Genomic DNA, 17,503 nt, shown 5'->3' on the forward strand with positions numbered 1-17,503 from the left:
TATTTAACTACTTTTTAGAAATTGAACTAAAAATTCAATAAGGCTGATTATTTAACAGTTACTTGGGAAAAGTATCATTAAATGACAACAGCTTGTAGTGGTAGTGAACTCAAAAGACCACTGTAATTACCAACCCTCCAGATATGTACCATTTATTTATTTGGCCATGCTGCACGGCTATGGGATCTCAGTTCCCTGACCAGGGAGTGAAAGCTCGGAATCCTAACCACTAGGCTACCAGGAACTCCCCAGACATGTACCTTTTAAACCACTGCATTTATAAGGGGAGAAACATTAAGCTTGTTAGTAAGTTAAACTATCTGTTCACATAAAAAACCATCAGAACCCTCTAGTATACGCCCATTTTTATACAGTACAACATTTGTGCTCAGATATATTCAAATGAAAGCAAAACTTATTTTATGTATTAATCATTTTAAAAAGCTAGGTCAGAGTCATTTAGTTACATTTAAATAGACTATATATTTAATAGCATAAAAATGTAAGTAATATTAACACTAAATTCTCTCTGTATTAGAGCTATACGTTCTTAAATGAGGCAAAAAGATGTATAACTATCATTAAGAAAATTCCAACAACTTCTCATTATCAGCTTTTTGTAACAATTCTTCTTATGATGAAATTCTTAAAAGAGCTCAAGTCTTTCTTGCTATAAATCTAAAGACTTCCATTTTATCATTACAACCATCCAAAAATTGAATTGGTATACTTCAAGTAAATAGTTACCAAGTGTTCTATGTCAGGATTTTCTGCCTTCAGGCTAAAATTATCTCGGCCATTACACCTTTTTTTCTAGTTGCTAAGTAGCAGGTGTCTTACTTTACTCTCAATTCCTTTCTAGGTCCAGGAACAGGGCCCTAATCACTGTAACTGTTTATCAAAGACTGTCAAGAAAAGAGAGATTAAATTTACAATTCTTTACATGGCCCATTTAGAAATATGCAAATTAAGGTAGCTCAGTACTTGGCATATAGTTTCCAAACATTTAATACACTGAAACTTGGATAAAACACTTAATACGTAAAAAGTAGCTGGAGGGCTTCCCTGGTGGCGCAGTGGTTGAGAATCCGCCTGCCAATGCAGGGGACATGGATTCGAGCCCTGATCCGGGAAGATCTCACATGCCACGGAGCAACTAAGCCCATGCACCACAGCTACTGGGCCTGCTATCTAGAGCCCGTGAGCCACAACTATTGAGCCTGCGTGCTACAACTACTGAAACCCGCACATCTAGAGCCTGTGCTCCGCAACAAGAGAAGCCACTGCAATGAGAAGCCCGTGCACCACAACGAAGAGTAGCCCCCGCTTGACACAACTAGAGAAAGCCCGCACGCAGCAACAAAGACCCAACACAGCCAAAAATAAATGAATGAATAAATAATTAAAAAAATAAAACTATAAAACTTCTAAAAAATATATTGAAAAAAAGTAGCTGGAGATTTAAAAAATATTGTATTAATTCAGGTTGAGTTTTAACTACTACTATAACTGACCTTAAGTTGTATTTTATCATTTTTGCACAGTCTTTTCCTAGCTAAAGATAATGATAAAGTGAAAATAATAGTCTGAGGTTTTAAATCCTAGAGATTATAAAGTGTCCAATTTAACACACTTAAATAAATCATACCACTACTAATCTTTAAGAACAACATGGATTATCTAGTTGAAAATTGCCTTTGGATTCATCTTGAAAATCTCACTTATTTTAAATACCTTATTTTAAAATAAGACAACTATAATGATAAAAAAAATTCATATGAACAAAAACAATGGCCTAGAACTTCAGATGCATACATGAGCACCAACTGTTAGCTCTATGATGAAATTAGGCTGAGACTCCACATGCATCATTATAAGGCACTAAGGTAATCAGATCTGACTGACAGCCTATGGTTTCACAGGACCATTCTGCATGTACCCTAAAGCAAATAGTTTATGGTTTAGTGTCATTTTGGAAACATAAAAACTTTATTTTTATGCCACGATTATATAAACCATTATTCAAGCTCTTTGAAAGTGAAAATCAATTATAGAAAATCAGGAAGAGATTGGATTTTATTTTATTTCAATTTCAAAACAATTAACCTACCTTTCCCATATAGTCTATGTTTAGCAAGCATTGATAAATATGCTTTTTATCCAACAAGGTTAAAAGAAACTCAACTCATTACTAGTTCTGAAATACAAATTAAACTAGCCACGAGATTTCTTTTTGCAAATAACCATTAAGATACAAAAAATTCAAATGAGGTAACAGTTATCACTTTGGATACGTAAGGCAACCAAACACCAAACCCTCTTATAAACTTACAAATACCTGTTTTTGCAACTATGCAAGCATTAAGAAAAATATGGAATGATACCCACAAAAGCTACTTGGCATGGGATATGCAGGTGGAAGACTCTTAATGAAAAAGAGAAAGGCAAGCAAAAATTGAAAAAAGAGCAGTTAAAAGTTATAATTCCACTTACACATGTTTTAAATACAAAACAAATTACGTGTCTTATTTGCATAAAAAATCAGGGAAAAAGAATGCAGTTAGATCTTTAATATACTAAGTTGCTTTGGTAAGTGAAAGAGGGAAAAAAATCAAAGTAATGTCTCTAGAATTTTATTACAGTGAAGACAAACCATGTTGTTTATATTAGCAAGGAGAAAAGTGGGAGGACATGTAAAAAGCTAACACTGATTCCTTCTATGGGATGGAACTGGAAGGGAGCTCTGCCTTCATACATCTTTCAGTTATACTATTTTACTGTAAACACGTAAGGCTTTTGCATTTGAAAAAATTACATTTATATTTTTTTGTTGTTTAAAAATACATACCTTGACCTTGCCACACTTTAGAAGGTATTACTAATATTTTGTCACAGGATGCAGAAGGCTGGATCCACCGCCAAACTAGAAAATCTGCACCACCTATTCTTCGTGTTTCCGTGCGAACTCTAGACTCATTAGCAGCAAGGAAGTCAACAGCTCTATCCCAGACTTTCTTCATTTTTCTCCTATCATTTGAAGGAAAATGACAACTTTACTATCATCTTGGCTTGTCATCTTTTTCAAATATTAGTCATTGAAGGTAGTGGTTACTCTTAATGCGGGCTGTTCTTATCACTGCATATGGAGGAGTTTTTTCCAAAAAGATTTAGATGACTGAACCTCACCTCAGATTGACTATATTTGGAACAATGCACTGGTATTCCCCCCGCCCTCGCCGCCTCCTGCACAAAAGCTCCACTGGTGATTCTGATGTGTTGCTAGGGTAAGAATATTGCTTTAGAATGTGACATCATCTTTTATTTTCAAGAAGTTATTGCTTAATTCTTTTATTTAAAAAGCTTTATTAACAACAAAAGGAAGTATTTTAAAACATTATTAATAAAACATCTCTGCCTGTTCTCTGTCTGTTTCCTTATCAAGACAGAATTAAAGGAAATAAGGTAGAGACTGACAACAAAGAATCAGAAGTGTATATTTTGAAATCCAGTTGTCTATTATGCCACTCAAAATCAGGAAGATAATAGATGAAAATTTAGAAAAGAGTTTAAAGTACAAAAATAAAGCCTGTACAATAAAACAGGTCTAGCTGAGAAGGGTCACAACTCTCAGTGTAATTTTCATGACTGCAGAAGATACCAACATTCTGATTTACTTCAACTCATAATGTGTTGAACACACCTGTCGGGAGGCTGTATTAAGGAATTTCGCACATGGGGAATAGGCATGTAAGGCTGTAAATCTTTATTTTCCTGGCAAGCTTCATTATGAGTTCGTAAAACATCTGAAAGTAAATCAAACAAATTTACAAATGAAGCAATCACTGGACATCATGTAGTTTATCACATAATGACTATTCTAGAAGTAGTTTAGATTTTTACAAATACTATACCTATAATCTTTACCACCATATCATACATCTGCCTTGTTTCTTCTTCCTCTTTTGTCCAGCGATATTTCATGTAACGCAGAACAACGCAAACCATCACTACACCTGCAATATTTATATATTGTTTTTAAAACTGTGGTCAATGGCATTCAATAATATTCACTGCAACTTGAAGTTATTTTGTCAGTTGTTAAATGTGGTATTAACAAAATAAAGCAAAAAAAAGCCATTTTGACAGTTTCTACAGTGACTATTTTAACTGCCATAATGGGATAATGGAATAAGCCTTCAAGACAGTGGTCTGAATTAGCTACATGATCAAATTACATAGAAAAATTTAATATTAAACATTTCCCAGAGTGTCACTTAAAATCTCCAGAAAAACCATTTCTTCATTATGCTGACAACTGAACATTTAAATTCTATTATTTTTTTTGAAAACAAAGTAACATAACTATGTTTCACAAACTTTTTTCTTTCAGCATTAAGCTATGAGAAAAGTGAGTCTTATGAGACTGTAAACAAACTACCTCTAACTTTAAGTAACCTGAATTATTTTTACAGGAATTGGGCAGAAAAAAGAAAAAAATATGAGTATCTCCTAAATTCCTGTTATGAATCAAAATAGTCACATAAAATCTAGGAATCTGAATGAAAATTTTAATTCATTTAATGGTATTTTTTAAATTAAAAATAATTTTAATTAAGTTAATTTCTAATATAGTATTTTAAAAATAAGCTTAATTTTTGTATCTTCCTGTTCTATTTCCTAAAGCAGATTTCTATCTATGCGCTAAATTTGTTTTTTCTGTGACATTCACATGACAAAGTTTGATTCCCACCTCTCCTCACAGCACTGTTTTCTAAGCCCTTAGATTGATACGGACATTATAGAAACCCTCAATATTCTTATACCTTACTGAAGACTTCTGGATGCGATTTATAATGACAACTATCACAGAAGTATATTCTCAATCCTGGCATTTGGTGAAATACAGACACAAAAATTCTAGATTACAATGTATCTGCTTTCTCATCCTCACAACTTACCTAAGCATAACAACAATAACCTGTGGGTGACAGTAATAAAAGCACGTCGAAAACGACACCAGAAGGACATCTGTGGTCTTGTGGATTGTAAAAACTGTACATCAACTATATTTGTCAATTCTTCCTCAGGGCCATAACCAACACACCTATTTAAAAATAATTAAGGGAGAGTTTAGAGTCAAAATCACTTCTTAGACTACAAAATGGACAAAGTGGAAACCAAATCCTTTACCTTATTCCAACATCTTTTCCATTTTCAAAAATCCACTGCAATGAGATGTTAAATATATCTTCATATTCAGGACCTAAATCCTAATAAGAAAAATAGAGAAAATAACTATTCTTTATAATTCATATCCACTTGTTATGTGTAAGTTGTCCTATAAATAACATACTTTATATAACACTTTAAACTATATAACATAATAAAAAGATATTATTCATTACAGAAAAATGAAAGGAGAAAGAAGAAAAAAGTCACCATTTCCCCACCACCCTAAGATAACCACTGAACATTCTGCTTTGTTTTCTTTTCATTTTTTTATTTACAGATTTAAAAAAATAGCAATTTTCTTTTCAAGTATCATTGTGATTAAGAGTAAATTAGCCCCCCCCTTTTTTAATGGAACACTATCTGTAGATGAACAAATGACAATTATTCAGACTTGGATGTTTAACAGCTGTTTTCTCAACAAGTGAATGAAGTTAAGCCCATCAACTCCAGAAAAACAACTGATCGTGTTATCAATGACAAAATTCAAGCTTTCAAGTGAAAAGGAGAATTTCAAAAAATGCTCATCCATTACTATGAGCCTAACAACTTCACAATACTTGAAAACCTTTGCAATGAGACTATGCTGTGATATTAACAAATGTGACTTTTGAGCATGGCATAATAAAATGTGTCAACATTTGGAAGATCTGCATAACCAGTGAACCAATATTTTCCAAATGAACAATCACCAGCTATAAAATCTTGCATGGGTAAAAGATCTATTCTAAGTGCAAAACAGACCAAAGGGCTTTAGTATGAAAAGTATGAGTACGAAAAGTTCGCTGACATAGCTTTAAATTCTACATTGCCGCTAATCTTTTTTTTTTTTTTTTTTTTGGGCACTATGGGGCCCTCTCACTGCTGTGGCCTCTCCCGTTGCGGAGCACAGGCTCCGGACGCGCAGGTTCGGAAGCAATGGGTCACGGGCAAGCCACCCCGCGCCATGTGGGATATTCCCGGACTGGGGCACGAACCCGCGTCCCCTGCATCGGCAGGCGGACTCTCAACCACTGCGCCACCAGGGAAGCCCGCCGCTAATCTTTAAGAAACTACTACTTGTAGAGTTTTGGTATTGAAGAATATCTACAATTATCGGAATAGAGAATTAAAATACTTTTCCCCGTTTTGACTACGTATCTGTGTGAGGCTAGATTTTCTTGAGGTACTTCAACCAAAACAGCATCACGATGGATTAAATAAAGAAGCAGATATGAGAAGTCGGTTATTTTAATTATGATAGACATTAAAGAGATTTGCAAAAATATAAAACAATGCCACTTCTCACTAAATGTTTTTATTTTGGAAAATATAGTTATTTTCATAAAAATACAGTATTTATGTTAACGTAATAAATTCATTATTCTTATTTTAAATGAATAAGTAAATTTTTAAATGTTGTCTTAACTTTAACATGGCAAATGTATATCTAAATAAATACATATCTAGCCCACAAACAGATGTCATTTAGAATCATCAGTAATTTTAGGAGTGCAAAAAGTTTAAGAATTGCTGAGCATAAATGGATTATGTATTTTTTAAATCAAAATATTAAAAACAAAAGTGGTATTATATTATGCATACTGTTTTTCTACTTGCTTTATTCACAGAATGAGGTGGCATGAATGTCAATGTCAGTACACATGGAACAACCTCAATTTTTTCCATCAAGATAATATTCCACTGTGTGGTTATTTTACACTAATCACCCCCTTATTAATGAACATGAAGTGTTTCCAATTTCAGTATACCAAATAATACTGTAAATAAACATCCTTGAAAATTGCTTCATTCAAAATATTTATTGAGGGCTCACTATGTGCCAGGTACTATTCTAGGATCTAGAGATGTAGCACTAAACAAAAAGCTGAAATTCCCTGTGCTCATGGAGCTTGCATTCTATTCAAAAATTATGTCTTTATGTACTTTTGGAAGTGCAAAAAATGAATTTCTAAAAGTAGAAATAAGAAATCACTTTTTACAATCCCTTAAAAATGTTTATAAGTAATAGCTATTGAATTTTAACAACATATTCTTCAACAGCTTTGGAAATTACAAGGTTCTCATTTGATCAGTTTCCTTCCTAATATGAAACTGGCAGTTATTTTAATATATCAAATTTGAAAGTATAGTAAACAATTTTATGAAGCAGAACTAATACTGCTAGGCATCATTACTTACGTGTAACTACTACCAGGATTTTCAGATGCTGAAGATAACTATAGGCTATCTGTTATTTTTTTAAGTGTGATAATTTTGGCAATATTTATAAATATCAAAAAATTGTAGCCAATGTTAGTATTTAATTATTGAGAAATGGTTTATATGTGAGATCACTTCAGTGGGATATTATGAATTTAGAAATGATCATGATGACAGCTAAATAGCTATATGCTTTAAAAAGTAAAATACAACATTCAACTTATTTATAACTATAAAAGATATATACTCATTTGAGTAAGAACTAGAAAATAACGAAGAAAAAGTGAATTTTGTTTAATATTGCCCTAAGATGTTATGCGATTATACAAAACAATTTCAGGCAATTACTGTTTTAATTGTTATAAAATTAGAAATCAGTTTGTATATAACTAAAAATCAAACAGAATGCACATTCACATACTCTAAAATTAGAGCAGATTCAAGCTTTGATAAAGGAACACCAACAGAACATACTTCTGGTTACACTGCATGGATCAGGATTAGATAAAGCACAAGTTATACAGGATTTTGAAAATCCATAAAGTGATATTAATATGGGTTATTAATATGGGAGCTGAAGACCTTGCGTTGATTCCTCTTTGTAATGTATTGGTTTTTAAAAATGATTTTGTACTCATTTAGTTTCTTTCAAAGACTTCATCCTTCAAAGACAAAGACATGATAGCACCCTTGAAAGATGTGGATATTTTTTAAAAAATCAATGAAATACATACATTGTATTTAACCTGTATTTACATATATGCTCTTCAGTTTGTATTAATACAGTATGCAGAATATTATGACATGTTTGCATTATTACACAGAATTTAGAAGGCTAGACTATAAACATATGTCAAAGAATGTAAAAACAAAGAAATTTCCAAGTTTACTAGTTATATAATTTAAATATAAAAATTTTAGGAAGCTAAAAACTTTATAAACAAAATTACTACCTTCATTAATTATCCTTAAAAATGTACATAATGGTTCAAATTAACAAGGACACCTACTTTAATAAGTTATGTGGAGAACAAAGAGCTTAACACTTCTAGTTATAAAATACTAAGGATAGAAAAAGGCATCCGTTGTTATTTTTCCCATTTTCTGTTTTCCTTTCCTATGTTAATACCTCTGGATACCCAATGACTACCTGGAATACAATAGAACCATGGAATGTTCCTTTATGAATACAGATTTTCAAAAAACAAATGATAATTTATTTAAAACTTCATTAAAGATTGAAAGGGTGTTGAGTTCTTAAATAAGTTATCACTTCCACAAGTATTCTACATAGTACTTAGAGTTCTATAGTATCATAAAATGGAATTTTTATAGACATAAAAGTTGAATTTTTTTCTGGCTTATGCTAATTAAATAGCTCATGCTAACACTGTAGCATACACAGCATCTACCTGATTATAAGAGTCTGAAGTGTTTTACTGTTCACTTTTTGGAGCTACCTGGAAAGCTGTAAGGCAGGGGTAGGCCAACTTTTTTGTAAAGGGCCAGAGAGTAAATATTTTAAGCTTTGCAGCAGTATACACTTCTGGTCTCTGTCACTTTTTTTTTAAGCAACCTTTAAAAACGTTGTAAAAAAACAGCTAGCAGGCCATACCAAAAAATGGCTCACAGGCTGCAGTTTGCCAGCCCTCGAGGTAAGGCATTCCTGTATCATAAAACGTCCATTTTTTAATAACTGGTGACAAAACTCAGGCGGAAACTAAGTTTTTAATTTTAAAATCAGGCCTACTATTAACATAATTGCTTATTACTAGTTACATATAGGCAATATTTCTGCTAACACACTGCTGATTGCTTCATAGAAATCTTTCTAAATTCAAAGCATGTTTTCCCAAATCTTTAACAAATCTATTTTAATACACTATATGTGTACACATACATACACACCCATGATTCCCAATTACAAATTTACTTATTTTCAAAATAACTAGCCAAAAATGCGTATTTAAAAACCTGTATCAGATGCTTCGAACTTGGATTACAAAGTACAAAAATAATACTGTTTCATGTAAAAGATTCCATTCATTAAATAAAGTAACAAAACATTTGTAAGGAGGGAAAATGATACTGGTACAGGGAGAAGTCAAGCAAAGATTAAAAATCTATTGGATATAGTTCACAAATGGATAATTTACATGGTAATAATAGCTACGTGGCTTTCTAGTTAGTGAATATTCTGCTTAATTGTGAGATGATATATGCCATACATTAGATGTTACCTTTAAGTAAAATACGACACACAGAAATCAATAGTGAGTATGATTTAATTCTTGATGATTCAGTGGAAACTTGATCTTTCACCTCCAAGAATAACGGAAAGAACATGGTCCTTAGAATCAAAGAGGCCTGGAATCAGATCATGACTCCACTACTGAATAGCTATGTGTATAACCTTAAGCGGAAATAAGAGAAAATAAGTCATTTATGCAGATGAATATACTTTGATCAATTCTTCAGATTCTAAACCCTATTCAGGGTCAGTCCCTTGACCACTCAATAGATGAGGGTAGGGGCTATAAACCCAGGCCTTCCATCTAAGAGGTAGAACAATACAGTGAAAACAGCAAATACTTTGATTCTATTCACAGTTCCATCACTTACTAGCTCGATGACCTAGTTATTAAACCTCTCTGAGCTTTAGTTTCTTAATAAAGTGGGTCTGATACCACCTACCTTTCCGGATCATTGTGAAATCAAAGGTAACATACAGAAAGTACTAAGATAAATTATACTTGAAATATTATAATTATTATGAAATGTATCCCTCACTCCATTTCTTAGAATACTTATTTTTCCACAAAGACACAATTTTATTAACAGTGATTAGCATTCCAAGCTAGTTCATAAAAAATCTATCCAGCCCATAATTTGGCACATTTGCAGCTATCTTCTTTCCTATTATATTCTTCACAAACCTTAAACATATTGGGTTAAAAATTAAACAGGTTTTGAAAGTGACCTAGGAAATGAACCACCATCCATTACATCATTCTATTGTTAAGTTATCATACAAAGCTCCCACCATTTAACTTAAAAGCAATCTGCCTTTTCATGAAAATATAGTGCCATGTATTTCCTAAATGTTCCACCAGAGGGACCTCTTAACTTTTTACAAATCAAAACAAACAAGCTTTCAATCTCAAAAATGATGAATAAAAAGTTCAAGAAAAACACTGGAGAAGTAAGAAAAAGTGTTTAAGTTATTTAAATTAATTGTCACATTTATTTAAAGTTCCTTTGAAGGAGAAAGTGGGAGCAATAAAATAAAAATAGAATGTAAAGAATCAAATTGAAGAAAAATTTTAAACATTTTTACTGAGGCTTATTCACTCATTTTACTCCATCAAACATTTACTAATACTGTGCTTAAAATGCACTAGAAGTTGGGAAAAAAATTAGCTTATACTGTAGGAGTGCTACATATTCCCTGGCTCATTTACTCCTGAATGCAAAAGCTTAATTGTGTTGCAGGTGAAACCATAGTACAAATACATAAAAGGTACAACAGATCCCTCTCCACAAGCAGAAAGCCTACAATATATATATGGTCATCATTATTTGATACCAGCTTCGTAGTGGGGTTCTTCCATACTTATTCTAGAACTTGGGTAAAATAAAATATCAATTTTGGATAGACTGTGCTAAAATTATCATTAAAAATTAGAAAGTAATTTGGCAACATATATCAAAAGCATTAACAAAAGTTCTTTGAACAAGTAATTTCATCTCCAGGACTGTTTCCTAAGGAAATGATCACAAAATCAAGTACTATAATGCAAAAATTAAGGTACTTTCATAAAACCACAAACCAGTACAATACAATCATGTAAAGAAATATTATCCAGTGATAAAAAGAAATAATTTTTAAAAACCTGAACAATGACATGGGAAAACACTAACAACTTAAAGGAAAAACTATGTAAATATTTACAATATGACATTTATAATATTTATAGTGATACTAATTTTGGGGAAAAAATATAAGACTAGAGAAACATGGACCAAAATGAGTGGCTAACCTTAGGTGGTGAATTTGAAATGCAATTTTCCTTTTATTTCCTGTATGAGTTAAATCATAAGCATGGGTTAATGTTATACTGAAAAAATAAGCATTATTAAAAACAGCACCTAAAAGCTTTTATCTAAACCTTAAAACTTTATTTTTGTGGAAAAAACCCTGTTTAATGCTTTTTTTCCTTTTAGTAGCAGTCCAAACTGCATCTTTGGTGGTAACAAGCCATACCAGATTTCACAGCATTTGAAAAGCTAAAAATGGGACTCCAAAAAGAAAAGGTTAACACACACACACACCCCTAAATGTATAAGGATGTTACCTACATAAAGTAACTTCACTTAACTAATTAATCCAAAATCTCTTGTAAAAATATACATTAGAAATTCTACTGAATTAAAAAAAAAAGGGCAAAACCCAATCTGAAACATAAAAGTCCCAGAGAAAAGATATTAAAATCTTTTAAGACCAGAATTCTTTAGCATCACTTTTATTTTTTTTTAAACTCAATACAGGCAGTTCCCAACTAACTCATGCATGGGTGTATCCATTAACTCCTTTGCTGCCAGTCTTCAATCAAACTAATGTCTTGTACCCTACTGATGCCTGGCTTAGACTCCAACTTGTCCCAACCCTGGTTCTGTGTCCTTCTTTTTACCTTATCCAATCAAATGGCTGGGGACGGGAAAGAGAGGCAGTTAATCATCCTTCCACACCAACCCGACTCTTCTTCAGCTCCAGCTTAACTACTGATCAAGCCCGATCCTGTTCCCAAGCCCTATCCCATCCAACCCTTTAGTCCTTCCTTCAAATACAACTCAGTAGATTTTAAGAGTCTTGAGGTTTGTCTGAAATGTAAATTAATCCTGCTCCAGGAATTTATGACCAATGATAACAGATATCTGTGCCATTACCTCTCTGAGAGATTCAACTGGGAAAAAAAAGAAGAGAAAGCAGGAGGGAATCACTGGTTGGGATCAGTTTTTCCCACTGCTAAAAGTAAAAACATGGTCAAATCATAACGAATGGCTTGCTGGCTTTGGATTCCCACATGCTATGCCCTTTTCCTGGAATATTTGATTCTATGTTCCCTTTAGCCTGCTCAATCCAATCCCTTCTTTGTCCCCACCCCCATAATATATCTAGCAATTTTTCCATCCCTTAAGACAAAGTCCCATAATCGTAAGCCCTTCTTATTTAGACCTTTTTGGATCCTAATCCTTTAGGTATCCAATCTATTAACTATTACGCTATCCACGAATTTGCCTGTCATCAATGTTCTCATCTAGGTCAAAACTGAAAATGAAGAAAAGAACAAGGTTGAGAGACAAATCCTGCAGCATGTTATTAGAAAACTCTCTTCAGACTGACACGGGTTTAATTAGTTAGGAAACACACAAAAAAAGAAGTAAAATTTATTGGAAGTTATTATAATCATCAGGCACTGACCTAGGTACTTTGTATTCTCACAAGTCTCCCAACAACTCTGACAGGCATTATTAAGAACAGTCCCACTTTCACACTGAGATACAGGTACAGAAACGTAAAGGGACTTTACCAAGACACACGGTTTCTATGTGCCAGTGCTAGAATTGGAATCAACATCAAATCTCCATCATATTATACTGTCTCAACATCTTTTAAGTATCTACATATAAGTTATGAATTAAGTTAAGAACTGAGTCCATATTTCTCTTTTTTGACGAGCATATCATGGCAGATTGTCACTAAAACCTCGCTGAAAGCCTTAGAACTATACTACATTCTAAATTAAAAAAAAAAAAAAAAGAGGGGGTGATGTCAGGAAGATGACAGAATAGGAAGCTCCAGACCCTCCTTCCCCCACAGAGACACAAATTCAATAATACCCCTTTGTAAGAAATCTAGAAACCGGTTAAGAGCCTCCTGCACCCCAAGCATGCGCAAAACTAGCTGCATGAAGGTAGGAAAATTCATAACACTCACTCCACCGGAGCTCCTTCCCCTGGCATACCATAATGTGATCTGGAGAAAATTCCCAACTCCTGGCTTATCCTTGAGGAGGGAAAGAGAAGACTGGAACATATGCCCAATGTTCAGACTTTTCAGGGGCCGCCAGAGGGACTGGCTTCTGTCTTGCTTGAATCTTAGCACTAATAGGTAAGGGCACCAGGTTGGGGGTTGCCAAGAACAAAGGCAATGAACTAATACACACTCACTTGCCACTTCCCCTCCCTGCAGCTCAGTGCAGAATAAGTGGCAGAAAACCCCTAACTCCTGGTTTCTCCCCAAGGAGGGAAAGAGTTGGAACATGTGTCCAATGTTTCAGTTTCTCAGGGAGCTGCCCAAGGGACTGGTTTCTGTATCACTTGTTTCAGAGCACTGAGATCTGACATAGTCTAGATGCCTGGGGGTTGCTGAAAATAAAAAAGAGCTGGACAGCTTCCTGCGGTTCCAGAGAACCCGCAGTACAGCAAACAGACACCAGAGGGAGCAAGAGATTACAAGCTCCTATAAAAAGAAACCTGCAAAATCTCTCTAGTTGGGAATATACACCCACAGGTCCAGAAAAGATGCATCCACAAAAAAGGTTTGAGGGGACCCCAGAATCTCTATCTGAGCTCAGTGGTAAAGGTCTTCCCCTGCATGAAGGCAGTCTGTAAAGGCTAGTAGATGTGGCTGTGTTTTCAAATGGTAGATCCCAACACAAGGTAACAAGGCACACAAAGGAAACAAGGAAAACATGGCCCAACTAAGAGAACAAAATAAATCTCCAGGAACTGACCCTAAAGAAACTGAGCTATATGAATTACCTGATAAAAATATAAAACTAACTGTCATAAAGATGTTCAACAAGCTCAGGAAAACAATGCATAAATAAAATGAGAATATCAATAAAGAGAAAACACTAAAAAGAACCAAACAGGAATTTTGAAGCTGAAGAATACAATACCTGAATTGAAAAATTCAAAAGATGGGTTCAAAAGCAGTCTTAAATCAAGCAGAACAAAGAATCAAGGAACTCAAAGATAAGTCATTTGAAATTATCCAGAGGAACAAAAAGAAAAGAGAATGAAGAAGAATGAAGAAAGGCTTAAGGGACTTACTGAACATTATCAGTTAGATCAATACATGCATTATGGAAGTCCCAGAAGGAGAGGAGTGAAAGGAGCAGAAAGCTTATTTGAAGAAATAATGACCCAAAACTCCCAAATCTGGGGAAAGAAATGGACGTTCAGATTCAAGAAGTCCAACAGCTTCTTATGGGATACAGCAAGAGCAGTTCTAACAGGGAATTTCATAGTGGTAAATGCCTACATTAAAAAAGAAGAGACTCTCAAATAAACCACCCATCTTTACACCTCAAAGAACTAGAAAAAGAAGAATTAAACCCAAAGTTAACAGAAGGAAATGATAAGGATTAGGGCAGAAATAAAATTTTAAAAAATCAACAAAACAAAGAAGTGATTTTTAGAAAAGATCAGCAAAATTGACAAACCCTTAGTTAATAAAAAGAGAGAGAAGCCTCAAACATAATCAGAAGTGAAAGAGGAGGTATTAAAATTGATGTCAGAGAAATACAAAGGAACGTAACAGACTACCACGGACAATTACTCATCAACAAACTGGATAACCTAGAAAAAAAAAGGATAAATTCCTAGAAACATATAACCTATCAAGACTAATGAAGAAATAGAAAATCTGAACAGACCTATAACTAGCACAGAAACTGAATCAGTAATCAAAAACCTCCCAACAAAGAAAAGTCTAGGATTCAGTGGTTTCACTGGAGGATGCTACTAAACATTTAAAAAAGAATTAACACTTATGCTTCTCAAATTCTTCCAAAAAATTTTAAGAGGAGGGAACACTTCCACACTCATTTTATGAGGCCAGCATTACTCTGACACCAAAGCTGAACGAAAACACTACAAGAAAGGAAATACAGACCAATATCCCTGATGAATACAGATGCAAATCCTCAACAAAATATTAGCAAACTGAGTTCAACAGTTTTAACACATTAAAAGGATCAGACACCATGACCAAGTGGGATTTATTCCAAGAATGCAAGGATGGTCCAACATACAAAAGCCAATCAATGGGATACACACCACATTAAAAGAACAAAAAATTAAAACTCACATGATCATTTCAATAAATACAGAAAAAGCATTTGACAAAATTCAACACCTTAAATTATTAAAAACACTTGACAGATCAGGAACAGAAGCAAATTACCTCAAAATAATAAAAGCCACATATGAAAAGCCAATGGCTAGTATATACTTAACTGTGAAAAACTCCAAGTTTTTCCTTGGAGACTAGGAATAAGGCAAAGATGTCCATTGTTACCATTTCTATTCAATATAGTACTAGAAATCCTAGCTACAGCAATTAGGTGAGAAAAGAAAATGCATACAAATTGGAAAGGAGGAAGTAAAATTATGTTTGCAGAAACACGATCTTATACATAGAAGACTCTACAGACTCCACAAAAAAAACCATTACAATTTAAGCAATTCAGCAAAGTTGCAGGATAAAAAAATTAATATAAAAAAGAAGTTGCATTTCTATACACAAAAATGAAAAATCAGAAAAGAAAATTAAGAAAATGTCATTTATAATAGCATCAAAAAGAACAAAATACTTAGGAATAAACATTACCAAGAATGTGACAGACTTACACACTGAAAACTACAAAGCACTGCTTAAAGAAATTCAAGACACAAATAAATGAAAAGGCATCCTGTGTTCATGATTGCAAGACTTAATATTGTTAAAATGTCCATACTACCCAAAGCAATCTACAGATTCAATGCAATTCCCATCAAAATCTCAGTAGCACTTTTTTGAGAAACAGAAAGATCAATTCTAAAATTCATATGGAACCACAAAGGATCCTGAATAGCCAAAACAATTTTAAGCAAGAAGAACAAAGCTAGAGGCCCCATACTTCCTGACTTCAAAACATATCACAAAGTACAGTAATCAAAACAGTACGGTACTGATGTAAAGAGAGACACATAGAACAATGGAAGAAAACAGAGAAGGTCTCATATATGGTCAACTGATCTTCAACAAGTGTGCTAAGAACACACAACAGGAAAAGGATAGTTTCTTCAACAAATGGTGTTGAGAAAACTGGATTTCCACATGCAAATGAATGAAACTGAAGCTTTATCTTACACTACACAAAAATCAACTCAAAATGGATTGAAGACTTAAACAGGACATGAAACTATAAAGCTCTTAGAAGATGGGACTTTCCTGGTGGTGCAGTGGTTGAGAATCTGCCTGCTAATGCAGGGGACACGGGTTCGAGCCCTGATCTGGGAGGATCCCACATGCCGTGGAGCAACTAGGCCCATGAGCCACAACTACTGAGTCTGCGCGTCTGGAGCCTGTGCTCCGCAACAAGAGAGGCCGCAGTAGTGAGAGGCCCGAGCACTGCGATGAAGAGTGGCCCCCCGCTTGCCACAACTAGAGAAAGCCCTCGCACAGAAATGAAGACCCAACACAGCAAAAATAAATTAATTAATTAATAAAAAATAAGGAATGATATTAAAAAAACAACTCTTAGAAGAAAATACAGGGGAAAAGCTTCATGATATTGGTCTTAGCAATAATTTTTTTTTTTTTTTTTTGCGGTACGCGGGCCTCTCTCTGTTGTGGCCTCTCCTGTTGCAGAGCACAGGCTCCGAACACGCAGGCTCAGCAGCCATTGCTCACAGGCCCAGCCGCTCCGCGGCATGTGGGATCTTCCCGGACCAGTGCACGAACCTGTGTCCCCTGCATCGGCAGGCAGACTCTCAACCACTGCACCACCAGAGAAGCCCTTAGCAATGATTTTTTTAAATATGACCTGGCAATGATTTTCTGGATATGATACCAAAAGCACAGGCAACATAAGCAAAAAGAGACAAGTGAGACTACATCAAACTAAAAAGCTTCTGCATAGCAAAGGAAACAATCAACAGAGTAAAAAGAGGATCTGTGAAACAGGAGAAAATATTTGCAAACCAAATATCTGATAAGGGTTAACATCCAAAAGTAAAT

General features: G+C 34.2%; 1 protein-coding gene across 5 annotated transcripts in view; it reads right to left on the minus strand.

Moving 5' to 3' along the window:
• Positions 1–17,503, minus strand: part of LEMD3 (LEM domain containing 3) — an 84,559-nt gene that overhangs the window by 26,934 nt on the left and 40,122 nt on the right. For all 5 annotated transcript variants that reach the window (XM_024736652.1, XM_024736650.1, XM_024736651.1 and 2 more), the window contains 5 exons: positions 5,191–5,270; positions 4,959–5,104; positions 3,912–4,013; positions 3,701–3,803; positions 2,849–3,027 (listed from right to left, as the gene is read on the minus strand). In XM_024736652.1, the coding sequence (XP_024592420.1) occupies positions 2,849–3,027; positions 3,701–3,803; positions 3,912–4,013; positions 4,959–5,104; positions 5,191–5,270 (610 nt within the window). The remainder of the gene's footprint in view (positions 1–2,848; positions 3,028–3,700; positions 3,804–3,911; positions 4,014–4,958; positions 5,105–5,190; positions 5,271–17,503) is intronic.

Source organism: Neophocaena asiaeorientalis, unplaced genomic scaffold (assembly GCF_003031525.2).
Source record: "Neophocaena asiaeorientalis asiaeorientalis breed wild unplaced genomic scaffold, Neophocaena_asiaeorientalis_V1.1 scaffold134, whole genome shotgun sequence".
NCBI classification, from domain to species: Eukaryota; Metazoa; Chordata; class Mammalia; order Artiodactyla; family Phocoenidae; genus Neophocaena; species Neophocaena asiaeorientalis.